Source organism: Dermacentor andersoni, chromosome 1, assembly GCF_023375885.2.
Source record: "Dermacentor andersoni chromosome 1, qqDerAnde1_hic_scaffold, whole genome shotgun sequence".
In the NCBI taxonomy this organism is placed as follows: Eukaryota; Metazoa; Arthropoda; class Arachnida; order Ixodida; family Ixodidae; genus Dermacentor; species Dermacentor andersoni.
In genome coordinates, this window is record NC_092814.1 from 106,881,710 (window position 1) to 106,909,693 (window position 27,984).

At 44.6% G+C, this 27,984-nt stretch overlaps 1 protein-coding gene across 2 annotated transcripts; it reads right to left on the bottom strand.

Annotated features, from left to right (window-relative positions):
* Window positions 1-30: 30 nt before the first annotated feature.
* Window positions 31-27,984, bottom strand: Crz (Corazonin). Of its 2 annotated transcripts, none has more exons than XM_055078353.1 (4): window positions 27,876-27,984; window positions 8,138-8,328; window positions 3,941-4,019; window positions 31-173 (listed from the first exon to the last, which is right to left on the bottom strand). In XM_055078353.1, the coding sequence occupies exons 2-4, from the start codon at window positions 8,318-8,320 to the stop codon at window positions 169-171; spliced, it is 267 nt and encodes an 88-aa protein (XP_054934328.1). In that variant the 5' UTR covers window positions 8,321-8,328; window positions 27,876-27,984; the 3' UTR covers window positions 31-168. The 2 variants fall into 2 exon arrangements, with proteins under 2 accessions (XP_054934328.1, XP_050049446.1); XM_050193489.3 differs by having other exon boundaries at window positions 8,138-8,322; window positions 27,876-27,970.

The following is a 27,984-nucleotide window of genomic DNA, read 5'->3' on the forward strand; positions in this document are numbered from 1 at the left end:
ACTTTTCAAGCAGACTTCTGCGACCATCAGTCGGTATTCGGTCGCGAGCGTTTATTACGCATGAATAATACGACAGGCAAGGCAAGTGTAAGCAGCGAATCATCAAAGTACAAAGTTGTAGTCCCCGCTTCGTTTATCTCCTCAAGGAACTTGTGCTGCTGGCTCTTCTCAGTCTGGGGACAAGAAAGAAAGAAACGCAGATCAGTGGGCTCAATCAAGAAGTACAAAGGGATATCTGATAAAACTGACATTTGTAAGATGCGTAATACAAAGCCAAATGACAAATCCCTTCGTTCGTGACAGCTGCTTGTGATAGTCCGCCCCCCCCCCCCACCCCCCATCTTAATATATGTTGGCAAAGAATTCGGTTTAAAGCATGTTCTTACGAACCGCTTCAGCGTTTGAATTGCTTTCAGAACACGGACTCAGTCTTCGTATTCATGAAGCAACTCTACGGCTAGAGTGGTTAGCAAGAAGATATGCCAGGCGATCTTGCTACGGGCGAGTGTACACAGCCAACCATCACCAGTTTTACGTACAAGAAGGGTGTTGATTTTTTTCCACAGCCAAGTCAAATTCCTTTCAAAAGTAATGTTGTAGTTTTATGGTAAAAAAAAAAAAAATATTACTGCAGGAGTCCCAGGGTTTAAAAAAACTGACCTATGGTTACACAAATACGGTAATTATACAAAGCGAGCAAGGAGTAATAAAAGCGCGGACATGTGAGCAATATAAATAATGATAACCAAGTTGACTATATCTAACAAAATAATTAGGTAGATACTATAATGGTAATACTAAGTAATCTAACAGAAGCATGCGAAGAAGCAGATTAACAACAAACAGTAATAAGAGTAATGAAGTTGACACAAAAAACATAACTAAATTCATTGTCTAAAACATCAATTAGTTATACAAAAAGAACAATATTAAAAAGTAAAAAAGATACGTAATGACAGTTTATTAGAAGATTCGAGTGAATCGCTCAATTCCCTGACAAAATAGTTTTTGGTGTGAGCGAAAAATGAATAAATATTATGCGATCATTTTATTTCGAAGTGTAATGAATTCTATGTTCTTCGTATATAGCTGTAAACTTCCATTAATTAGTTCTACGGCAGGCAAAAGAAGTTTACTCCGCTGGGAAAACCTGGTATAATTGGTGTTAGTAATGTGTTCGGAATTATTACATTCAATGTAAACACCATGCGTGATGGGCCTATATGCAATTATAGATCGCTTCTGACGAAATGTTTGTCGCAGCGGAAGAATGTTAAGTTTTTAAAACAGCGATCTACACGACAAATTAAGTGGGCAGAAAGTTAGCAGTCTGATGGCTTGGCTCTGAAGGCGCTGCAAGTGTTCAGTATGTGTAAAATACGTACTGACCTAAGAGGATACATACTACAAAGGTCGGCTATGAATGTAAGCAAAATATCCCCAGATGGTCAAAATTAATCCGGAGTACTCCTCTACGGCGTGCCTCATAATAAAATCGTGGTTTTGGCACGTAAAACCCCAGAATTCAATTCGAATGTTAGCAAAATTCAAAGATGGTACAATGTGAGGTCAGAAATGAGTTATTGTCTTGGTAATAATGTGGATACCAATTAATTGCAATCTTTTTCGTAAGTGAACGAGTATGTGCATGGAATTTTAGTTCAGTATCTAACATGATGCCAAGAAACCATGCTTCATTCGAAATAAGCACGACGTAACCACCAATTTTAACAAAAGATAGGACGTCGACTGAAATTCGCGGGGAATGGAACATCGTGATTGTTGTTTTAGTAGGATAGATGGGCAGCTGGTTATTTTTTCCACCATAAAATAGTATTAACTTTGTGTTAAGTTTAGCCTGGAACATGGCAACTGTTTTACTGATGCAAAGATCGTCGTGTCATCAGCATATGCTTTACATTTTGTCTAGCTATAAGAACAGTAGATAAGTGATTAAAAAGCAGCGAAAGTAAGTGTTCCTAAAATTTATGCCTGGGAGACTCTTACGTTAATGAGCTTGGAAGATGAGATATTACCTTTAACATGTACCATCTGATACCGGTTACTCATGATAGCTTCTAATAAAGTTTAATGGAGGACAAGATATGCCATATGATTCAAATTTAACAAGCACTATGTGGTGGTTTATGATATCAAATGCTTTTATCAGATCGGCAGATACAGATACCAAAATTATGAATCTGTCAATAGCTTGCTTAATTTCTTCAGTTAGAGTATATAAGCGTCAGTTATGTAGAATATCCTTGAGGAAATCCGAACTGTAGAGGAGACAAAAGCATATATTTTATCAAGTCACGCATTAAACGAGTGTAGAATAGCTTTTCAATCACTTTACCACGAAAACGAAGGATGCAAATTGGCCTAATATTCCAGGTCTAAGTATGATCACCTTCCTTAAAAACAGGAACTATTCTGACATCTTTAAGACAGCTTGGAAACACCCCGGCAGAGAGCTGTTTGTTTACAAGTAGAGATAAAACCGACATTTCTCTAGAAATTAACTTTACTCTAGAATGATCAATATTGTCTATACCAGCACTTGTAGTCTTCAGTAAAGTGGGAAGTTGGGCGAGTTGGTGATTAATCATCCTACCTTGTTGGTGAAGCAGCGGACTGACAAGGCCAAGGCGAAGGCACACAAGAATACACAACACTCGCTGCACTCGCAACAACTCTATTTCAGAAGAAACACTTCATATTTATATACCTGCGCACCCTCAAACGTCAAGGATAAGCAAGGCGAGGTTAAAAGCATTAAGCATTTTCAAATTCATTTCCCCGCGCATACTCCGGCGTCAAAGATAGGCAACATATCTATCATGGTCTGCAATCCTATCCTATTTGTTGCATCCCTAACAAAATCCTTTATTACACATTTTTTCTAGTGTTCTTCCAAAAAGGCAACCTCACGAAGGCTCAGAAAAACCGATGGTTTGCAGATACAACCCTCTCTTCTCTTGTAAATGGTGAAAAGCTTCAGGTATTTCCCTGGTCAGCTGATCCTTATGGTGCGATAGAACTGTAGTGTCATTGTAAAGCGGCCAGCAACCATGTGCACCTAACAAAATCGGTAAAATGTGTGCCAGACTGGATCGTAGAGTTTCAACAAAAATAAAAGTAAATGGTTATAGGTTCACGGTCAAGCATGGCAAATAATTTCTCAAGTGCAGGTTGTTCGTTGTATACTGTTTGCCCATACATTGTGGAAAAGTATAAATCGGCCAAACGGGTCGGTGTGTAAACAGAAGACTTTTGGAGCACAAAAGGTCACTGGGGGGAAACAGTCATTCCCACATCAAAAGGCATTGCTCACACATGGGAGCTGGCCACTTTACACTGACACTACAGGAGAGGGTTGTATTAGTCAACCATCTGTTGTTCCGAGCCATCGTGCGGTTGCCTTTTTGGAAGAACACTCGAAGAAAACTGTAATAAAAAATTTTGTTAGAGGTGCAACAAATGCGATAGGATTGCACATCATGATAGATATGTTGCCTATCTTTGACGCCCGAGTATGCGCGAGGAAATGAAGTTGAAAATGCTTTTAATCTTGTCTTGCTTATCTTTGACGTCTGAGGGTGCGCAGGTATATAAATATGAAGTGTTTTTTCTGAAATAGAGTAGTTGCGAGTGCAGCGAGTGTCGTGTATCCTTGTGTGCCTTCGCTTTGTCCTTGTCAGTGCGCTGCTTCACCGACACAGTATGATGCTTGCAGTCTTCAAAGCTGTGATGACTTAAACTTGATCTGCATGCGTCGGATTTGACCCCAAAAAGCAGTGGTGTGCACGGGAGCAACATCGAGCCAAAATGAAATCGTGCATTGCAGTCTGGGAACTTCGTATGAAACACAGCGTGACTATTGGCCACCTTATTCAGAATATACTACTGGATGCAGTATGTAACGTCGTAACACACGTACATTCTTGATCGTCCTCACTGCGGTCCAGGGTTCTAAACAGGTGGCCCAGTCGCTCCAGAACCACTCGATCCTTAGGGGCCTGCGAGCATGAGAAGCAGCAAGCAGATACCGTGATGCTATGTGCAGATGTTATCGCGCAGTTTCCGCAAACAACCTGTTACCAGCTAAATAACCAGTGCACACATTCATAAGGCGCTTCATATGCAAGAGCGGTTCGTAAGAACGGGCAGCGGCCAATCGCGTCCTGTGAAGGCAGCAAGCCGGTCGCACGAAGATGTTAGGAAAGAAAAGTTTTTTCATTGCGGTAGCAATTACATGGACTCTAGAGGTGCATGCGTGCCGTCGCCATTGGCGCCGCCGTATTATATCCTGCAACCGACGGCGCATGTGTGGCCCGAGCACGTGGCTTAGAAGGCCCCGGAGACGCGCAGTGCATTCGGCCCCAGAGCCTGTGTTCACAGAAATTGTCTTTCGTAAGTGCCCTCTGTGATTCGCCACCCGCCGTGGTTGCTCAGTGGCTATGGTGTTGGGCTGCTGAGCACGAGGTCGCGGGATCGAATCCCGGCCACGGCGGCCGCATTTCTATGGGGGCGAAATGCGAAAACACCCGTGTACTTAGATTTAGGTGCACGTTAAAGAACCACAGGTGGTCGAAATTTCCGGAGTCCTCCACTACGGCGTGCCTCATAATCAGAAAGTGGTTTTGGCACGTAAAACCCCATAATTTAATTTTTTTTTTCTGTGATTCGCCATCCCCGCGACGATCATCTTCAACGTGATAGACTCCCTATCACGACTGACGGACGCAGAAAAGCAGACCGATAAGGAAGCGCCGTTACATAAGAGATTGTTTAGTGATATACGGGTCAAGGCTCGTATCAAAAAATTACTGGAATATTATTTTTACTAAATGAAAATTCATCGAGTGCACGCTGTAATATTCTCATAAAGAATTGATTGAAGTCTGCGCTTTGGCTAAGAGTCTTGTGATGAATTGAACATGTGATCGAAGTGTACGTTACATAGGTATACATTAACAAAATCCGTGGCGACGCATCGTATGCTCGCTACTTCTCTACGTTTCATAAGCATTGCACAACTCAACTTCTTGGAGTCAGTAACGATACGCGATATTTGTTTTGCGTTCTTCAATTTATTCTTATATAAGAACCCGTGTTCACGGAGCAGTTCGACCACCAGGGCGATTCGCAAGGAAACCCACGAGCCAATTGTGATAACGAACATAAAATTACCGAAGAGTACCTGGCCAATACCACAAGGTTCTTGCGAACTTAAAACCACTGTGAGTTCTGCTGCATGGGGCCCAATTTGCAAAACCTTTCTTTCGTAAGAATTGTTTGCCATTCGTCCGTTCTCATTGGCCGACAGTTCTTTTAGAAACACCAACCTATCATCTAAACTGCTTTGTGAATATGGGCCCAAAAGTTTATCTGTATCTGAAATTCTTGCTATATGTTTTTCATGTGTCTCGAGATTTACAAACAGCATTGGCTCTACCCTCAGGTATACTCATTTGTTTGAGAAGCAGTTATATCTCAACGAGTAAGGAGCAATAACTAAAGATGAAAGGGCACGCTGCTATAGCTACTCGCTTAGCAGCGTAATCATCATCTCTGACCACTGATGGCGCCAAAAACGACAATTTTTCGGAAGCGTTTATACTTGAATAAAGAGGCCGTTTAACTCAAGCATTCTCTTTAACCCAATGCTAAAGGTGTTTTCCACTGGTCGATCTGGAGCAGGCTCGCGCTTTAAGCTGCTCGCTTTGGAACAATTCACTCTTAAGCCTCTTCCTCCCTCTTCCTCCCTTCCTCCCTCTTCGTGCTTCTCATCACTCTAGCACGTACTTATGTCATGGTTGTGTTCGCGGCCTCAAACATGGCCCTCTCGATTGGGACGGGCCACGTCTGAGCGTCCGAAGTTATATTTTGCAAACAGGCACACGCTCCAAGCAAACACACATGCAGACGAACTCGCGCTCGCGCAATCGCACGAAAGGCCACACAAACGCACACAAAGAGCAAACTTTGAGTCTATTGTTCTAGCGTACTTCGCCACGAATCCAGACATGCGTCTGGTTATTTCTGCTCAGCCCTTCCGTTGATTAAAAGTCAGCTTAGTTGTCTCACACACTTCTATTTTTGTGCCAGCTCAAAACGGGACACCAAACTTGGTTAAACGCCGCAGAACGGGCAGACGTGACCGCGAACACACGGTCGGCACACGTTGACTTGCGGTTTCAAGCGCTGTGAGCCCGCGAACAATATTATTTTCTCTCCAACCGCTTTCTGGCAACAAAAATTTCCAGAAAGCGGAAAGAAGTTTTGTGGTCAAAATGCAGACTTATACCATATGGCATGGGCTTGTCAACACAATAGCAGTATTGGCATAATAAATAAGGCAACGTGGGTGGGCTGGATCAAAGCTGGTCCAGCTTTGATCCTGAACAGCAACGAGCCCTCATTGAAAGAGGACGGCCAGCGGCTTTTGCCAACAGTGTTCCAGACTAGGGACACGACCAGTCTTCCCATAACCCTAAGCTTTTTTGGGGGGGTTTTCAATAAATGTTTTTATCATCATCATCATCTCCGACCACTGATGGCGCCAAAAACGACAATTTTTCGGAAGCGTTTATACTTGAATAAAGAGGCCGTTTAACTCAAGTATTCTCTTTAACCCAATGCTAAAGGTGTTTTCCACTGGTCGATGTGGAGCAGGCTCGCGCTTTAAGCTGCTCGCTTTGGAGCAATTCACTCTTAAGCCTCTTCCTCCCTCTTCACGATCACTCACTCACGCCGGATCGCCCTCACTTGCTCTGCCGCCAAGGCGCGGATCCGTGCGGAAATAGGACAAGAAACGTACGTCACTTCCGTCTTCGTGTAAGAAATCAGTACGCAACATTGTGCCCGCTGTGATGCGGCGACTTTGGTTGCCATGTAAACGTATAGAGCGGAAGTTAGGCACCATTTTCGTAACCAGTTTGTGTGAGATGTGCGCAACAACTTCCGGTATGATCCCACGCGGAGAATTTTTGTTCTCCGCTAACGATTCGGATTGACGAAATCTGAGTGCTCGCTCAAGAATTTTGTCGGCCACTCCAGATCGACCAACATAAAACGCCATAAGAGGGAAGTGCTGGGAATTTATTTTACATAACCAGTTTCACTGCCAACTACGATAGCCTTACGATTTAATTTTTTTTTTTACACTACAACAAAAATTTTAAGGTCACGTGAACTTGCAGTGCAGCAAAACTTGGCGAAAAAGACAAGACAAATTCAAACGCATTCTTTTCCTATTACGTTACTGCAAATAAGCTCCACAATCGGAGAAGAAAATGAACCATTCTGACAGCGTAAAGGCACGCCGTCCGAAATCAGGCGCAGGCGCGGCCCCTACTAGCGGTAGCATTGGGGCTTGTGGCATCGCTCAGTGTGATGCCCACCCACCGGCGCCTCATGAAGCCTTACGGCGCAGGCACAATCAAAGCGATTGGCAAAAAGCCCGGCGAGTCGTCTGTTATGGTGAGTCGTCTGCCAAGACTTCACAAGGCGCCGGTGGTGGCGCTCCGCGAAGCGCTGCCACGGGCTCCTGTGTTCCCGCCAGCAGTGACCGCACGTGTACATCTGCAACGAAGCAATTAAGATTTGCTTTTACATCGCAATGCAAAGCGTTAAGCTTCCTATCGAGCGCGTACCTTGCGCCGTTTGCCCCACAATTCGTTTCAGATTATTTTACATTGTGAAGTTGTTGTTTTTTGTCGTCTTTATGAACGCTTTGTAACACCTTGATTCCAGTTTCAGTACTGTCCGGTTTTTATATTTGGGACCGTATAGGATAACTATTCTTTTAATTTGCCCGTAATAATTAGCACGCACGAAGTCTCGCCGCACCAGGATTAGGCACTTGGCGGGACAGATAATCATAAATAGAAAAGAAGGGAACAACCCTCACATACCACGGCACCTGGCTACCTTGTCAATACAGTAGGTGAGTCAACATGAAGGAATTGTTCACCTAACAATCGTCCACCTAACAATCGCCCGCCAAAGCGTGCTGTAACTGCAGTATTGATAACTTCCATGAACCCATGTGTACACCTCCCATCTTTGGTTAAAACAAAACATTTCATTGTCGCGTATACTATAAATGCATGACTTAATGATGCACACTCACAAATTTGGAAAGGAACTCTTCCAGCAAGCGGTGCTCGACCGTGACTCGGCTAGGACCGGCCACGATGGCTCCATCCCTTCGCTTGCCGTTGGTCCAGCCTCGGCTGTACTGGAACGTCTGGCAGGAGGCGATCATCACCAGGCAGACAAGCAGCACTCCGCAAGTCGCAGCGGTGCGGCTCATGACTGCAGCTGCCCAGGCACTCAGTGAAACTCGCCGCGAAAGACACTGCCCCAGTGTTGCATGTGACGTGATATCTCTTCATGAAAACTGGCGCCTTGTTGTCATTAAACAAAAAATAAAAAAAGCAGGTCTAAACCTGAACATGAACTTCAAGTGGCGGTTCGAGCATTACGTTCGAGTGTGACAAGAGAGCTTGAAAGCGTTTGCCACACCCGTTCGGTACCTACACTTTTGAAGCCGAGAGAACCTGAAGGGCTATTCCAAACAAGAATAACTTAAAGAAAGTTTGTGTGTCGGCCACGCTAGTCACGATGTCATAAAGGCCAGGGGTCAAATTCACGAAGGTTTCCATTTGTAAGAATGCTTTGTCACTGACCCGCCGCTTCGATGAAGTACGTTTTTATCAGCAACATCGCCCGACACCTTTTCTAAAGAACTGCTCTAGCGTACGAGCTTCTTTGTGAATACGGAACGAACACCAGGCAATAAGCAAACGCTCCAAGTCAAAAGTTTTGTCAGTATGGGCACTGGGGCCAAATTCACAAAGCTTTTATTCTGTAAAAATATGGTGTGCCATCAGCCTACCGGGTTTGTTGTTCGCGATCAGAACTGGCCGGCGGCTGTTCTTTGAACCGCTCTAGAGGACGAACTGCTTTGTGAATCCGGACCCACATTCCATGAGCTTGCAGAACATTGAGAATGAAATAGAACATCGCAGTCGCGACATTTCCCACATTCCCGTCGTACGTAGTTAGTAGCTTCAAAGGCTGCTGAAGAAAATGGCAGTCGCCACAGTAGTAGTAGAGTAGGAGTCATATGCAACCGACCAGTACTGCGACGTCAGTGCGACCATCCCGTGGGCGTTTCACACGCGTCGTACAACAAAAGCCGCGGTGCTTTGTGCAATGAAATGTCACAAACGCGGTTTTTTTTTAAGCTCCTCAACTACTCGTACCTCTTTGCGACAAGCATAAAAGCGAAAGGCGCTCGCTTTTTTCCTTCTTCGTACAGCGCACACAAATAAAGAACACGAAAGAATGGCACACGCACGCAGCGTTGACTCAGAAGTAAAATATTTATTGGCACTACGCGTGACAAAATAACATGTGCAGTTAAATATAAGAAGGAAAAGGAACGAAGGAAACAAACGAGAATTGGCATTTTCAATAGTGATCTATAGTTATGTCGGTTAGCAGAGACGGCGCTGGACGGTAAAAACAAGGAAGGGGAGGCAAAAATGCAAAAGGTCACCAGCACATTGCGATTGCATTCTACGAAGCAGCACAAAATATACATAAAAATAGCACAACAGGTACAGAAAATATATTTGATGGCTCAACGCCAGGAAAGATCATAAAAGGATCGCGCAGCGAGAAAATCCGTTCTTTTTTGCAAGAGAGAAATTGAGGGTGTGCTAGTACGTAAGTTTCCAGCGCACGAAGTTTCTATGGCTTCAAAAATTTTTGCTCGCCAACTGGTAATCTTTTTCTGCTAATGACAGAACACTGTACGGACATCGGCTCGCAACCACAATCGTGACAATGTATACCAATATATCAGCTAACAGCATGGGAAACATCACAATTGTGTTTTCTTAACGACCATTCAAGAATCACCCCATTCATCTCACTTATATTTTCCCTTATGAAAATGACAGAGTCCTCAACACGTTCTCCACAGGCGACAAACATTTTGCGATACTTCTTGTCACAACCTGCTTTACCCGCGCAGACCAGACTTACCTGACCATACAAATGCGTCGAAATTTTTGCTGGGCTGGAAAAACTCCCTTTATATTTCCTCGCCTCCCTATCATTATTCCATGAGTAATCCCATGCATGCATGGCCCAAGGCACTCTCTTGTTGCTTCCTTTAGCCTTTAGCAATCTCATTTTGGAATGAGTGACCAGTCCTTAAATCCCTGAGCAGAGATTCCGCCACTGAAACTAGCACGTAGGCCGGAAAACCAGCAGCCACGAGGCGAACGGTTCATTCCTGGAAACATGGAAAGGATGGCGTGGTGCGGCAGGGCTTGTGCAGTTCATGCTTACAGCAGGACTTCACAATAATGTAAGTACATTTGAAGGCGTGGAATCAAAGTGTATGAAGGGCTTCTTCCCACGCTGTTCTTATACATACCTTGCGTGCTTTAGGGTAACCCAACTACTATAAAGTTGGTTTAGCCCTTCCGTATTTTAAAAACTGGTGGCGTGGAGCGAAGGTAGCACACCGGGCCTCTAACCTGAAGGTCGCAAGTTCGAATCCTTCTCCAGTCCACTACATTTTGAGGCTTGAAGTGCTGCCTGACACCGCCAAAAAAAATTCCTAGAGCCAGTGGGGCTATGCTAGTCCAGGTGCAACCAAATTAGGAAAGCCACGTTCAAAAGACACTCCCTCACAAGATCAGGAATTGGCCACGCCGGTGCAGTATTCGGCCACTACCTCCCTCATGACTTCTGCTATTAACCCACAGTCCTCAGTCCCCAGCGCGTGCGGAGCACCTCACCGAGGCGGCAGTCAGACCTTCGATGCGGCAGAGAGTGCTAATAATCTCTGGATCCGGACAGGCCACCCCTGGAGACTGAAGCTGACAACGTTCAACACGCGAACCCTCTCGAATGAGGCTAGCTTAGCAGGGCTATTTGAAGAATTATCAGGCGTTGCCTGGAATTTTATTGGCCTTAGTAAGGTTAGAAGTACTGGTGATCGAGGCTTATACAGTGCTGACTAACAGCCACGTCCTCTGCTACAGAGGTCTTCCAGATAAGATAGAATACGGGGCAGGGACTCTAATCCAGAGTGGCCAGGTAACTAATGCTTTTCTTCACTACGTATCCCTCGCTTGGGCAGCGAGCACTGTCTTGTGTGCCTCCTCGGGACGCCCTGTCGCGGACGTGTGGGACTCGCCACACACGCTCGCGTTGCGGAGAAGGCCTGGCGCTGGGTAGTTCCCGCCCTAACAAATGTCAGCTTGCGCGCATCATGCTCAGTCCTTTGGGACCGCTATATCAGTATCTGAAAACACAATCAGCATTCTATATTTAACCTGCGGGCGAGGGGAAGGTCCTTATAGAGTACTAGTTATAACCAGCTGCGTCCAACGACTGGTGTGCCTTGCGGCATGAAATAGTTGGATTATCGAATACCAGAACTAGTGAATCTCCGTCCAGAGATAGACCACATAGCGTTGCAGTGTCAGTATTTTATAGCCATCGAACATCTAATCAAAGCACTTACAGGTATAACTGTCGAATTTCATTGTGTAATGACGACTTATCAAAATCATAATTTATTATTAAATGTTCGGTCATATTACAGGTACTTAATATACAGAAAGCTGTCCCATGGTCAAAGACAGTATCGGGACCTCCTGTACAAAGGCAATTGTGCTAGTTAACGACTCAAAGCAACGGTCGCACATAATAAGGTAGTACACAAACAAAAAGAATAGAACGTGAACAGAACAATATACAGAATTGATTACACAGAATAACAAGGTTTTAGCATATGTCATGGTAGCAAGAAAAATACGGAGAAAAGAACGGATAGAATAAATCTTCTCGTTAGTCTGTCAAAATAAGTGATTTTTCGTTGTCCTTTAAATTCATGTAAAGATTTTGCGCTTTTGATTATGAATGGAAGAGTGTTCCATATATACATGGTTGTGAATTCTACAGCCTGTTTACCATAGTTAATGCGGATTCTTGAATGAAAATTGTTATTAAACGCGCATCCGATGGTACAATAAATAATCAGGTTAGATGGTGAAAAGGTGGTCGGTGGTAGCTCATTATTCACAAATCTGTAAAAAAAATTCCTAGATTGTATTTCGTGAGTGCATAAATGGTAAGTTATTCCCGTATAGTAGGGATTTGGCGTTATAAAAGCGTGAACTGTAAGTAATTATCCTTATGGCTTGGTTCTGAACTACCTGGAGAGACGCATTATGAGTATCATAAATTAAGCGTTTCCTCAACATATTATACCAGAAGTAATATGAGAGTGGACAAAAGTGTGGTAAAGTAAGAGTAATGTGATATGTGTAAAGTTAGGGGGTGCTTTAATTAAGATGCCTATACCGTAAGATGTTTTCTTTTTTATGTGAGCAATATGGTTCTGATACGTTAAATTACAATCAAGTAGAATGCCAAGGAAATATGAGCATGAACTTGAAGGAAGACAGTGGGGACCAAAAGTGAATGTGGAATGGATGCTAAGTTTCGCCGATGTGAAGAGAATAGAACAAATTTAGTCTTAGTTGCATTAATAGACAACATGTTGACATTCCACCACCTTAGGAGTAAACATGGTGGTATCATCAGTGCACAGAATGCATCTTGTGGAAGACAATTCGGTAAATTATTAAGATAAATCAAAAACAGAAGTGGCACCAGCATAGAGCTTTGGGGCACACTGATCTTAGTGATTCACTGTAGAGAATAAACATTTGAAATAGAAACAACTTGAACTCTGTTATATAAGTAGGTGTTTAGTAGTGGAAAGGCAGGACCTCAAAGGCTAATTGCCTCGAGCTTAGCGAATAGGACATTATGATCTATGCTATCAAATACTTGCGTTAGATCAACAAAAACTGAGGCCGCGAGAAATTTACTAACCAACTGAAATTTTTTAGTTGGTCAGTAAGATTGATGAGTGCCAGCTCTGTGGAATATCCATGGCGAAAACCAAACTGGCATGAAAAGAAGATATTAAATTCAGAAAGGTATTTCGTTAGCCATATTTCAACTAGTTTCTCAATAAATTTCCCGAAGAACGGTAGAATGCAGATATGTTGGAAGTGATGTATTAATAACCTGTCGCTTTTTTTAGAACTGGGATGACTTTGCCACATTTAGGTTCACAAGCAAATATACCAGTCCTGAATAATAAATTACCATTGAATGAAAGTATATCTGAACTTAAGTTCGCAATTTAATGTTAGCAAGGTGGACCTCATCAAGTCCAGCGCTTGTCACTTTTCGGTTATTTATAACAACAGTTATTTCTTCCGACCTTACACGAAATAAAAGGAATGCCTTAGGTAGACGGCTCATCTTGAAGATCTGTGTAGGAGAAGGTAAACTGTTAGAAAAGAAAAACTACTGAAAGACTCAGCTATATCAGGAGTCTGGTCTTGCCGCGTGTTCCTGTTTAAAAAGGAGTTGACAACCTGCCATTTTTTCAGTATTATTAGCCGCCTGTAGAATTTTCTGCTCGATATACAATCATTTAGCTGATTTTAGTGTACAGTTCAGAGTGTTACAGGATCATTTATATAGGGCACGTAAGTTCATGTTAAATGATTGCTTTTTAGTTTGCCTATACAGGGTGTTTCACGTTACTTGAACCAAAGATTTTAAGTAGTTGGCCGCAGCCGAATGAAACCAAAGGCGTATGTTTTGCAGCCATGTGGCGTTTTTTTGCGTTGTAGAGGGGATTGAGAAACGACCGATCCAGTTTTTTGGGGCTACGTACATGCTGCCTAGATATATTGTCGGCGTCTAAAGAAAGCCCACCAAATATGAAATAAAACCACGTGACTGCGCTCGTGCGATATCGCACTGCAGGGGTCTCAATCGTGCACCGAGAATATCGCTTAACTGGGACGACGGCACTTCCTTTCTACGGTGCCACCGCCAAAGATTCTAACGAATTGTGAAGCCGATGCCTAGAGTCGCGGCCGCTCACTTTGCCACTGTCAGCGCGCACGGTTCTTTCGCACGAAGCGCGGTTGAGAATCTGGGGAATCAGCTGAAGCAGCTGAATATGGGGAAAATTAAGGGCATGGTATGGGCAATGTGTAGGCAATGTTACAAATGTATGGGTGAAATGCGCCTTTTCCAGTAGAATATATATGCAAGTGGTCCATAGCGTTATTAGTCTGCATTACGGCTGCGCTGGCATAATTACAACTACAACTGAGATCAAATTTTGTGAACATAGCGGTGAACGCCAAGTCTGTGGGTCATGGTATATGCGTGTTGATCAAATACAGCTTTAAAAAATTATAAGCAAGTATTCGAAAGTATCACACTGCTGTTATTAGCTAGGTTTCCCAATGTCCCAAGAGAACTCTGCATTTCATATATTTTATACTTTGAAGGAATAGGCAGCATTTTATGTGCAACGTGTCACGTTTTAATGTTTCTGGCTTATTTAGAAGCGTTACAAATAATTATTGAACCTTCATTTTCTTTCTTTTTACTTTTTCATGCGTGATATATTAGATTCGTCTGGAGAGAGAGAGAGAGAGAGAACATGGATAAGATTGGCAGAGAAGTCAACCAGACGAGCGTACGGTTTGCTACCTTACACTGGGGGAAGAGAAAGGGGGACTAGAAAGAGGAAAGCGGGAGAGAGTGAACACTGTGTGTGCACGCAGCAAAGCGCCTTGAAATCAGTCAAGTCCAAGTAAGTGCCCCACCGATACATTGGGCCGCCGTCATTCTGCTGTCTGAAGCTTATCCTGGTGCTTCCCCATAGTTGGTGATGCACGTTGAAGCCACCTGGGAAGACCAAGGGGTCAGTGGTCGTTAGCAGTACGTTGCAGTACGTGGCAGTATATCGTTAAAGTAAACCGCGGCATTTTTATTTTTTACTTCAGTACAAAAAAATTGCTGCGGGTGAGCCATGATGCTTACATAAGACTTGCAAGCACTGAATTGAGAGCATCCATCATTTGCACTACACGTCACGCTGACGGAGTATGCAGGTTATTCACAGGCATTCGAAAAGCATTCATCAGAGAGTGGGGCATCATAACCACTTGCCGGTCTTCTTCGGGAAATTTGTCAGGAACCCACGCTGTGCACTCTACAGCAGCGCGCTGTATCACTTGACGTGGCTCCGGCACCGGCTGTGGCAACGGCTGTGGCTTCGGTTGCGACTTCCGCTGTGGTAAAGTGGAAAGTTGGGCGAGTTGGTATACATTCATAATGGTAACAGCGCGAATAAAACGACGACGGAGCCAAAGGACATAGGACCAGCGCTTGTCCTGTGTCATTTCATTCCATCGTGATTTTGTTCACGCTGTTACCATTATGAATTCTACTGCGGCTCTGGCTTTGGCTGTAGCTTTAGTAGTGCGGACCAAGTTCTATTCTTCTCCGCCGTGACCTTGTTCTCAGATTTAGATCAGATTCCACCAGTCTTAGGGGGAAAACGAGGAGGTGCTGTCGGATGTGGCGTGCTCTCCACAGAGGCATCGGCGTTCTTTGAAGTGCGACGGTGTCGGGAGCGTCGCTTTCTAGCGGCCACAACAGCTTCCCGACGAGACGAACGGTTTCTCGCCATCTGCCTTAAGACCGCCTTTTCCTTCTTCATTTTGGAGCAGTCCTTCGAGGGAGCATCATGGGACCCAAGGCAATTGGCGCATTTGAGAACCGTGGTTGCACAGGAGTCTGCAGAGTGAGCAAACTCTCGTGTTCTCGCACATGGTGCTCACGTGTCCCAGCCTCATACAATTGCGCCATGTTGCAGTGGCTTTGGGATAAATGGTAACACAGGGTGCCTAACGCGGGCCACCTTGATGTACGAAGGGACAGACTCGCCCATGAAAATATTTTCGCACAGCGGGATGTGGCCGAGGCGAGACACCTGGGTTATGGCGACGCTATCAACGGCTGGCTTCACTAGAATCGGCAAGTCAGCGCTGGAGATGGAGACGCCCACATTGTAGATGAGACCAGTAGTGGAGTTGTGTTCGGCAGAACAGGAGCGAAGTAGGTACTTCAACTACTCTGGACAAGAAGGTGCGGCGGCGATCACTGAGGAGCTACCGGGCTGCGCCGTGATAGAGGATGACGTCATGTAAAAGGAAATCTGCCCCCTCAGTTGCACAGCTTGTGCGCAAAGCTCGCTTGATCGCGTACCGGGTCGCGTAATCAATCGCGCCAACGACCCACTTATTGCCAGATTTCAACATCGGAAAAGGGCCGAGAAGATAGAGACCGACACGAAAGAATGGTTCCAAGGGCACATCGATGAGGTGAAGGTGTCCAGCGGGCAGCACAGCATGTTTTTTTGCGGTGCTGACAGAGCGCACAGGCTGCAGCGTAGCGGTGCACAGAGCGGTACAGGCCTGGCCAGCAGAAGCGGCGCCGCACGTCGTCGTAAGTACACGATACGCCGAAGTGGCCTGCCGTAAGGGCGTCATGCAACTGCTCAAGAACTGATGTCCAGAGATGGCGTGGTACAACGAGTAAAAATTCTGGTCCTTCAAGGCATAAGCTGCGACGGTAGAGAACGTCGTCGCGGAGCACGAATATGCGCAGAGTAGGCTCCGAATTTCCAGAATTGAGACAATCGATGAGAACACGTAAGCAGCCATCATGCTGTTGTTCAGTGTGGATGTCGTGCAGATCAGAAATGGCCAGGACGCAAGAGTCGGTGTCATGCGCATCATATTCAGGGAGGTCGACAGGTATGGGGAACGGCTAAATTTCTTTCAAGCAGTATGTCAGCGGTGAGACGTAGTATACATAGACGCCGTCAGGAACAGATGGTAACGACAGTAGAGTGACATACGTAGTGGCTTTAGGCGACAGGCGGATGTCTTCGGGAGAGCATAAACGTGGTTGCGTGACTAGTGGACTATAGCCGCCATGGGACAGTTCAAGCTGAATGACACTAGACGCGCAATCAAAGAGGGCTGAATGGGACGATCAAAAGTCTAAGCCGAGTATAACGTCGTAAGAGCATTGTTCCAAAACGGCAAACAAAACAGTCGTTAGGCGCCCTGCGATGCCAATGCGAGCGGTGCACATACAAAGCACGGTAGGCGTTTCTCCGTCGGCGACGCGGAGGGTGCGTGATCCAGCGGGTGTGAGAACTTTGTGCAGGCGTCGGCGCAATTGGGAACTCATCACGAATACGTGAGCGCCAGTGTCAATGAGTGCTGTGAAACTGACGCCATCAACTAAAACGTCCATCAAGTTCTGTTTGGTCGGTAAAGTGACCAGAAGGTTTTGCGGTCGAGTCGTCAATGCAGAGTCACCTCCGGGACCTGCATCGCTTAGTTTCACGGAAAAGGGCGTCGGGGCTACATCGGGGACGGTGGGCGACAAGCCTGCGGCGATAGGGACGATGGTCGACGAGCTGGTGGCGAACGGGACTGGTGACGTCGGAATAACGACGAGGGACTGTTCCAAGGAACACGAGCCTCATTGTTTGGTTATTGCAGTGCCAGTGGAGGCTGTTAACGACGTTCGCTCTGTTCGGGGCGATAGTAACTGGTTGATAGCGGTTACAGAGGGGAGGATACAAAACGGTTGTTACAATGGCGAGCGATGTGACCGATACGCCGGCAGGCAAAACAGATTGGCCGATCGTCTGCGGTTCGCCACTCGGCTTCATTTTGGTAGCGTGCACGATACCGCGGACCAGTCGATGGACCTGAAGCATGAGACAGCTGCGAAGCGGCAACGGCACATACAGAATGAAGTCCAACATTAGCGAGTTCTTCGCGGATTATTGCCTGCACAAATAGTGCTGTAGGCAAGTTGTTCGGCTCACTGGGGCGGGAAAAAAGGGCTGCAGGAGCCATGGCTTCAAGTTCTCGCCGCACTATCCGCGTTAAGTCATCTGATGATGGTCGCTGCACTACCAGCCTGTCGTCACAAGAGGATGTCGCAGCTGTGTTCGGCAGACGTGTGAACGGCGCTGCAATGCGGCGGCTATTGGCCTACTCAAAGCGTTGACACTCTTCTATGATGTCCTGTACTGTTTCACACTTTCTTGCATGTGAGCAGGTTGAAAGCATCGTCAGCGATTCCCTTCAGTACATGTCCAACCTTGTCTGACTCAGTCATATCGCTGTCGGCCTTACGGCACAGAGCCAGCACGTCCTGGATCTAAGAGTGTCTAAGAGCGGGGCCCTTCCGCCTGGCGGCACGGCCGAACAAGTCACTCAGCGTCTGTTTGGATGTGTCTCAGTCATTAAGCTCTTCCTCGTGGTTGTCATACCACACCTTCGCCGCGCCTTGTAGGTAGAAGGCCAAGTTAGCCAACATGATCATCGGATCCCATTTGTTGTGGGCACTTATACGCTCATACGTGGCGATCCAGTCTTCCACGTCGAGGTGGTCGGTGCCGCAAAACGTTCCTGGATCCCCCGGCTGAGCCCGCACAACCGTCGGGGTTGTAGGCGTTGATGTAGGCCGCGCCATGTCGGGTCCTGCTTCGTCTGTCATGTTGTCCAGTCAGAGGTGACGACCAGTGCGGAGTTCCGTTGTTGTTTCTCATGAGTACCCCGTACCTATCACCAATTTGTTACGCTGTAGAAGTCACATATAACCATATATTTACAATATTTACAAGAGAGACAACGATGCATAAACACGATGGTTGTCGAGACCGATTCCACCTGATGATGATGATGATGATGATGATGATGATGATGATGATGATGATGACGACGACGACGATGATGATGATGACGACGACGACGACGACGACGACGACCTCATATTACGGCTCATACCCACACTGAGGGATCGGCCAAGAATTGCGTGCTGGAACGATTACCTATTCTTATGAAGTGCTACATATTGAATGATCTATCTGATGTATCTTTGTAATTTTTTTTTATAAAGCGTTAATGTCACTGTCAGCCGCAAAGAAGGCAATGTCATCTGCCTACACGTAAACGTGCACGTCCTGACGAGTGGGGATGAAGCTCATTAATATATTAAATAATAGTGGGGACAGGACTGCTCCTTGGGGAACACCGCGAGTCTGTCTGAATTTAGACGAAGAACATCCATCCTTGAAGCAATAAAATTCTCTTCATCGCAAAAATTCTGCCAACTACGCGATAATATAATTTGGGAAATTACGACGCTGCAGAATATCCAGTAAAATGGAATGTTCAACGCTGTCATAAGCTTTACTTATATCTAATTTCACTAAAGCAGAATATTGTCTCCTTTTCCGGGCAAGTTGGATGCGGCTCTCTAACTCTGCATGGGCACACCATATTGAGCAATTAGCTCTGAAGCCTATTTGATTTGGACTTAATATTAAATACACACGTCACATCGTCTTCTTCTGACTGGCGCCTCTCTTGGTTGCACCGTAACAATATTTTTGTGTTCATATTGAGGAAAGTAAAACATTCCAATTAACCTGGCAGTCTGGTTGTTTCACTTCAAAATTAAATATAGCAAATCATACGTTCCTACTGCAGTGTCCTAGTGCCGACGACCCAAGAGACAGTATCACAGGAAGCGTAATGACCAATCAAAGTTGGCGAAGGGGACCTTCTAGATTCGTTTTCTGCGCGCGTCGAACTTACGACACTCTATAAAGAAATTTTCCATAGTTTCAGGTTAGTTGCGATAAAACATTGAAGGGAAGATGCCAAACCAGACCTGCGGGAATAAAGATTAAGAATTGGTATTCGGCAACGCATTCTCGTGAATGAAACTTCAAATTTTCTTGTTGAACACCATCTGCTGTGCCACGGGAATATCTAAGGTGCTGAAGATCAGCGTTATTTAATAAACATGATTTACCATGTTCTTCTTAAACATAAAATTTTCTAAGACTAGCAGAGGTGATGTATGCCGAAGGTTTTGGGATCCTCAGTACCGGGCCTTTAAGAGATGCTGCCGCTAGTGAGTCTGCTGACTCTGTTAAAGTGAGTCCCATATGTGTTCTAGTACCCATAGTCCCATATGTGTTCTAGTACCCGGACAGGCCGCCATTGGAATATGAAGCTGGCAACGTTTAACGCTAGAACGTTATCTAGTGAGGCGAGTCTAGCAGTGCTATTGGAGGAATTAGAGGGCAGTAAATGGGATATAATAGGGCTCAGTGAAGTTAGGAGGCCAAAAGAAGCATATACAGTGCTAAAAAGCGGGCACGTCCTGTGCTACCGGGGCTTAGCAGAGATACGAGAACTAGGAGTCGGATTCCTGATCAATAAGAACATAGCTGGTAACATACAGGAATTCTATAGCATTAACGAGAGGGTGGCATGTCTTGTTGTGAAACTTAATAAGAGGTACAAAATGAAGGTTGTGCAGGTCTACGCCCCTACATCTAGTCATGATGACAAGAAAGTCGAAAGCTTCTATGAAGACGTGGAATCGGCGATGGGTAATATCAAAACAAAATACAGTATACTGATGGGCGATTTCAATGCTAGGGTAGGCAAGAAGCAGGCCGGAGACAAGTCAGTGGGGGAATATGGCATAGGCTCTAGGAATAGCAGAGGAGAGTTATCAGTAGAGTTTGCAGAACAGAATAATATGCGGATAATGAATACCTTTTTCCGCAAGCGGGTTGGCCGAAAGTGGACGTGGAGGAGCCCGAATGGTCAGACTAGAAATGAAATCGACTTCATACTCTGCGCGAACCCTGGCATCATACAAGATGTAGACGTGCTAGGCAAGGTGCGCTGCAGTGACCATAGGATGGTAAGAACTCGAATTAGCCTTGACTTGAGGAGGGAACGGAAGAAAGTGGTACATAAGAAGCCAATCAATGAGTTAGCTTTAAGAGGGAAACTAGAGGAATTCCGGATCAAGCTACAGAACAGGTATTCGGCTTTAACCCAGGAAGAGGACCATAGTGTTGAAGCAATGAACGACAATCTTATGGGCATCATTAAGGAGTGCGCAATAGAAGTCGGTGGTAAAGCCGTTAAACAAGAAACCAGTAAGCTATCGCAGGAGACGAAAGATCTGATCAAGAAACGCCAATGTATGAAAGCCTCTAACCCTACAGCTAGAATAGAACTGGCAGAACTTTCTAAGTTAATCAACAAGCGTAAGACAGCGGACATAAGGAACTATAATATGGATAGAATTGAACAGGCTCTCAGGAACGGAGGAAGCCTAAAAGCAGTGAAGAAGAAACTAGGAATAGGCAAGAATCAGATGTGTGCGTTAAGAGACAAAGCTGGCAATATCGTTACTAATATGGATGAGATAGTTCAAGTGGCTGAAGAGTTTTATAGAGATTTATACAGTACCAGTAACACCCACGACGATAAGGTGAGAGAGAATAGGCTAGAGGAACTTGAAATCCCACAAGTAACACCGGAAGAGGTAAAGAACGCCTTGGGAGCTATGCAAAGGGGGAAGGCAGCTGGGGAGGATCAGGTAACAGCAGATTTGTTGAAGGATGGTGGGAACACTGTCCTAGAAAGATTGGCCGCCCTATATACACAATGCCTCATGACCTCGAACGTACCGGAATCTTGGAAGAACGCTAACATAATCCTAATCCATAAGAAAGGGGACGCCAAAGACTTGAAAAATTATAGACCGATCAGCTTACTGTCCGTTGCCTACAAAGAATTTACTAAGGTATTCGCAAATAGAATCAGGAATACCTTAGACTTCTGTCAACCAAAGGACCAGGCAGGATTCCGTAAAGGCTACTCAACAATAGACCATATTCACACTATCAATCAGGTGATAGAGAAATGTGCGGAATATAACCAACCCTTATATATAGCCTTCATTGATTACGAAAAAGAATTTGATTCAGTCGAAACCTCAGCAGTCATGAAGGCACTACGGAATCAGGGTGTAGATGAGCCATATGTAAAGATACTCGAAGATATCTATAGCGGTTCCACAGCCACCGTAATCCTCCACAAAGAAAGCAACAAAATCCCAATAAAGAAAGGCGTCAGACAGGGAGATACGATATCTCCAATGCTATTCACAGCATGTTTACAGGAGGTATTCAGAGACCTGGAGTGGGAAGAATTGGGGATAAAAGTTGATGTAGAATACCTTAGCAACTTGCGATTCGCTGATGATATTGCCTTGCTTAGTAACTCAGGAGACCAATTGCAATGCATGCTGACTGACCTGGAAAGGCAAAGCAGAAGGGTGGGTCTAAAAATTAATCTACAGAAAACTAAAGTAATGTTTAACAGTCTCGGAAGAGAACAGCAGTTTACGATAGGTAGCGAGGCACTGGAAGTGGTAAGGGAATACATCTACTTAGGGCAGGTAGTGACCACGGATCCGGATCATGAGACTGAAATAACCAGAAGAATAAGAATGGGCTGGGGTGCGTTTGGCAGGCACTCTCAAATCATGAACAGCAGGTTGCCACTATCCCTCAAGAGGAAAGTGTATAACAGCTGTGTCTTACCAGTACTCACCTACGGGGCAGAAACGTGGAGGCTTACGAAAAGGGTTCTGCTGAAATTGAGGACGACGCAACGAACCATGGAAAGAAGAATGATAGGTGTAACGTTAAGGAATAAGAAAAGAGCAGATTGGGTGAGTGAACAAACGCGGGTAAATGACATCTTAGTTGAAATCAAGAAAAAGAAATGGGCATGGGCCGGACATGTAATGAGGAGGGAAGATAACCGATGGTCATTAAGGGTTACGGACTGGATTCCAAGGGAAGGGAAGCGTAGTAGGGGGCGGCAGAAAGTTAGGTGGGCGGATGACATTAAGACGTTTGCAGGGACAACATGGCCACAATTAATACATGACCGGGGTAGTTGGAGAAGTATGGGAGAGGCCTTTGCCCTGCAGTGGGCGTAACTAGGCTGATGATGATGATGACCCATGCAAACAGATGAGGCTAAAGAAATAGCGTCCTGGCTCGCAGACACTTCATCTTCCTCCCCTAGATTCGTCCGGTGTCCTCATTGAGCTAAAGGGGACAGCTTATTTCTGTGTAGTGACTGTAAGGACAAGGTATTGAGTGATATGTAGGTTAAGTTCAAAATATATGGGTAATTGGGGCTTTCCGAATTGCCAAATTGGGGGGGGGGGGGTGAGGATGGAGGAGACTATGGTAACTGTTATGGTGAAGTAACATGTGCGTTGATGAATTACTGGCTTCTTAAAAATTCTCAACAAGAAGTGCTCCAAAGGATTATATGCGGGCAAGGTTTCAAATGGAACAGTCATATAGGGGCAACCTTATAAGGTGTGCGATGTAATTACAGTTAAGTGAAACTTTTATTGCAACTGTTCCAAAGAAATTGCTTAGCTGGGAATTGGATTGCAATTCTCTAAGGCCGCACACATCTGCTGTTTATTTTTTTTTTTGTATGTGTGCGAATATTGCAACTCATTTATGTTGATTGTACTTCGTTGTGTCTATCCCCAATAATACGATTACCTAAACTAGCGATACGTTTTTGCTGTAGATTTAAACGCCAAGTACAATTCTTTCTTTGATTATTTAAGTTGTTCGTAGCAAATGTGCATTTTTTTATGTGCATTGTGCGGCTGTTACTGGGCGGGACCAGGAACCTCTGTCAGGTACTCATTACCTTTTGTCCCTGTATCATTTTAAGATTTTATATAGTTACTAGAAATGAATGCAAATTCAAACAATTTGTCGGGCCTCCATGGTTCACCATGTGTGACTGATGAATAGGTCTATGTCTGTTAAATATAAAAATAACTGACAGATGCAATTCCAGGCTCTTTTCGCGGGGTTTATTTATCAGTCAGAAAATAATAGTATGCAATTAGTACGCCGCAGCAAATATTGTAGTTAGATGTCCCTTGGGTGTGCCTACAAATGCTTCATTGACAGTTTGATAATTAGGACAGTACTTCTCGAGTTAGATAATTAATTACAATTACCTAACTAAATCTCAGTAACGAAAAAATTACTGCTAACTACTCCACTGTACTGGAAACAATATGCACTAGGTTTTCTTCGAGTAACGCAATTGCTCTTTTTTTTTAAATCTTGGTGCACCCGGTATATATAGTCTCGTTCTTGGCTAGTACTTCATGATGATGGTGGTGGTGGTGGTTATAGTGATGATTATGATGATAATGATGATGACGATGATGATGGGTCATCATTCCAAACTGTGAATGATGATCTCAGATAAAGGGAGAGCAATTCCACAAAGCCCTGAACAGACAAACCAGATTGGTTTTGAAACACTTCGTATATCGATGCATTCTTCAATGCACTGCAACAGTTCTGTGTACGAGAGAGAATAATATAATTTTTATTATCAAATAAACATGCCCAAAACACGTTATTTCTATTGACTTCTAGAAAAGTAGCTACCTGTTCGGAATATTTGATTAGAAAAGGGTCCTTGACTCGTAGCAACTTCAACATGTCTTCAAGGTACAAGGCTACAACCTTTTGCCATGCTTTGCGCTCAGAGATAATTACCAGTAGCGGGTAATCGAAAACAAACACAACAGGACGAGCGCTCGTCCAGTTGTGTTTGCGTTCGATTACTGTCTTCGTATTCTTCGCGCTGCTTCAAGTTTTACTCAATCTGAAGTGTTTTCGCTGAGAGCACCACTTATAGGTTGAGGTTGCTTTTCATTTAAAAGGATCTACCGAGTTGTGCAAGGTTCAGTATCGCGCACAGTCTCTACACTTCAGCTCTTACCTTTGTCAGGCAAACACCGTTGTGGCAGTCTAAGGATGCTATGACAGTCTCTTTTGCTTTTTTATTATATGGGAGTATACGAACCTCCCCTTTTTATCACTAGGGAGCACTAAAAGCGAATGTTCCTTCAAATATGACACCACCTTCCCTACAGGTACACAATTCGCAGCTGGCTTACATTTCACCAGAACGCCGACGCCCTCACACACGCATCAGTCCGGTTCACTCTCATGCGCCAACATGGAGACTTGTTTGGCGACGACCAGGAAACACGGCGGAGACGGTCTTAGCTTTAAATATTTCACTGCACATGTTATTTATATCGCGCGTAATGCCAATAAATGTATTAGTCGTGAGTCAGCGTGGTGTTCGTGTGCCATTTTTTCCTTTGTGTCTTGTCTCTGTGGACGCTGTACCAAGAAAATCATGCATCATCAACTCGCCCAAGCCACCATTGTAGCACACTTTTTTTCCACTCGCACACTCGCCACTTCGCGGCCAAAGGGCACAAAACAACAATTTGGAGACTCCACTTCTCAGCATTTACGACGCCACCAACAGCTGCGAGGTTCTTCAAGTGCCTTGAGCGTACCAAAAAGTCAGAGTTTTCCAGAAAACTTACAGTTATGAACTGTCATTTGCAACACTATGCTTGGACAAAATCAAAACTTGGTTGAAACGCATCTTATGTATTTGCGTGGCTCGAGAAACAAGAAATATTTCGAGTGATTTCCAACGCCCACCATTTGACGCTAAGCATCAACTGCCAAAGGAACTTGTTTGGAGAGATTAAAAAAAAAACTCGCAACTGAAGAAATATACTTCAAGCAAATTCTGCGTTCTAAAACGAAATAAAGTAAAGAAATATATTAACAACAAAGCGCGGCTGTCTCCACGTTCCAGTGGGAAAGACATGTGTGTTAGCCTTGTTCTGCTGCTATACACAAGCCAGTTTCCTTTTTTTATTTTTGCTTTTACTTGAAATTGCTTTCTAATAATGCTACTTCGCGTCCACAGGTTCCAACGTGCGTTGCGTGCAAGTGCCTATTCGTGTTCACAACGTGCCTGAAAACTCTTTTTGTGACCAAAATATCTCCGGTCTACAAATTCTACATTAACTTTTGTAAGATTTAAATTTCTTTAAGATTACAGCGATTATAGCCGAAATCTAGATAGTTATTTCCATTTCACACCTGGTAAAGTGCTAAACAAACGATTGTACTATGATCATTGCGATATATTTGCACATGGAAAAGTGCGCACAACAAAAGCGTTTCGCCGTTGTATCCCATACGCGTACAACGCAAGTGTTCTAGAAGATGCATACAAACAAATAACTGGTTTTCAATAAGCACGCAAAGCCCAGTCATCGCCTGAAGTTATATAAATGCAGAGTTGTGAATAAAATACACGTCTTTTTTCTCATGAGTGCCTCTCCATAAAGTGGTCTTGGATACCCTGCAGCACCATGAATGATTCTTCCTTTCCTGAGCACCCCTCCTTCGCAACATTTCGTGTCCCACAATTAGCCGAGTTTTGCAGACTTAGGCCCGTATTCACGAAAAGCTCTTACGCTAAAATTGTTTGTAAGAGCAATTGCCAGCAAATGCGCATGCTGGGCGTATTACTAGCGAAGGCGTCCGACAAATGGCAAAGAGCACTTACGAACGTAACTGTTTGAGAACGCGAGCCCTGAACCAGTATTCACAAAGATTTGCGTTCGTAAGTGCTCTAGCTCCCTCTGGCCGGACGCATTCGCTAGTAATACGCCCAGCATACGTATTGGCTGGCAGTTGCTCTTACGAACAATTCTAGCGTAAGAGCTTCTTTTGTGAATACGAGCCCAGAGGTGAAATTCACACAGCTATTTGTTTGTAAGAAGTCTTTGTAATTGGGGCCTTCGCTAATAATACGTCCAAAGTCACGATTGAGTGGCAGCTGTTGTTAAGAACTGCTCTGGTGTAAGAACATTTTTGTATATACAGACCCAGGACCAATATTCCCCCCAAAAATCTATTATGCACTAGAATTGTTCGTTAAGAGAAATTTTCAGCCAATCCTGATGCTGGACATATTATTGGCAAAGGCGGCCTGCCAATGACAAATAACACTTACGAACTAAAAGGTTTGTGAATTCAGCCCCACGTGAGCAGAGAACATTTGCAAACGCGTCGGCGAAAAACAACACGAGCGCCGTGTGGTTGCGTTACACAGCCGACTAAGTACTGTCGGCGCTATTCAATGCACTTGCAATGACTAAAGCAGAGGGGGAAAAAAAGAAAAAGAAAAAGCAAGGTCCGTATTCACAAGACAAGTAGTACGCTTGAGCGGTTCCTAACAGACGCAGGCCTAACGTGATAGCACACATAATATCAGCCAAGGAAACGAACCTGTATTCACAAAAATGTTCTTACGCTAAACCTGTTCGTGTAGAAGCAGCTGCAAGACAATCAAGATGCCGGAGAGATCATTAGCGAAGGCAGTGGGCCAATAGCAGGGAGCATTACAAACGAAATCTTTAGTGAAATAGGTCTCAGAGGCGTCGTTTGGTGTTAAGTGTTGCAGGAACACTAATGTCCGATGACTAATTAACAGCGCTTGGCGGCTAAAGCTAACCGTGATTGGGACGACAAACGTACTTTCTAAATCAGTCAGTAAGGTAATCTGTTTCAGCAGTACTGTAAGTACGTCGTACAGTACGTTGCTCGAGCTAGTAAGTGAAGTGCGCTGCGCAAATCGACATCATCGCCGAGGGCCACCACCACGAGGATATTTGTTGAAACTTTGATAAGTTATCATGCACATATGCGTGTCGAAGATATGACACCTCTTTTTTCCAAGCACCAATTTTCACTGTTCTATCTTGTTTACGGCGAAAGAGCGGACCCCATTTTCACAATATCAGTTCGTACGCTAGAGCTGTTCGTAAGAGAAGGTGCAAGCTAATTTGATTGCTTGACGTATTGTAGGCGGCCGGTCAACGAATGGCAAAGAGAACTCACAAACAAAACGCTTTGTGAATTTACGCACAGGTCTCTGACAACGTATGTGCATTTATGGTTTAACCATTTAATTTCTGCTGTCAACGCATCGAGACTTTAATTCTAAGTCACACACCACAAAATAATGTATGTACGTAGACCTGCGACAGTACTTGAATCACACGTAGTAACGTAACAGCTCAAGGTGAGCCCTTACCTCAGGATTGGCGGTGTGCAAGCGATACCCAGCAGGCGACCCTTATGAAAGGCACAGTGCACGCCGTTTGTCTGCTAGTTCTGGTCTCTCGATCGCCGACGTGACTGCC

What these genes read in the sequence shown, in the direction of transcription:
- Crz (XM_055078353.1), bottom strand. Translation starts at nt 8,320, where the DNA reads ATGAGCCGCACCGCTGCGACTTGCGGAGTGCTGCTTGTCTGCCTGGTG. An exon ending in AAGAGTTCCTTTCCAAATTT is followed by an intron (nt 4,020 to 8,137) that starts GTGAGTGTGCAT and finishes TCATGCTCGCAG; the next exon opens with GCCCCTAAGGATCGAGTGGT.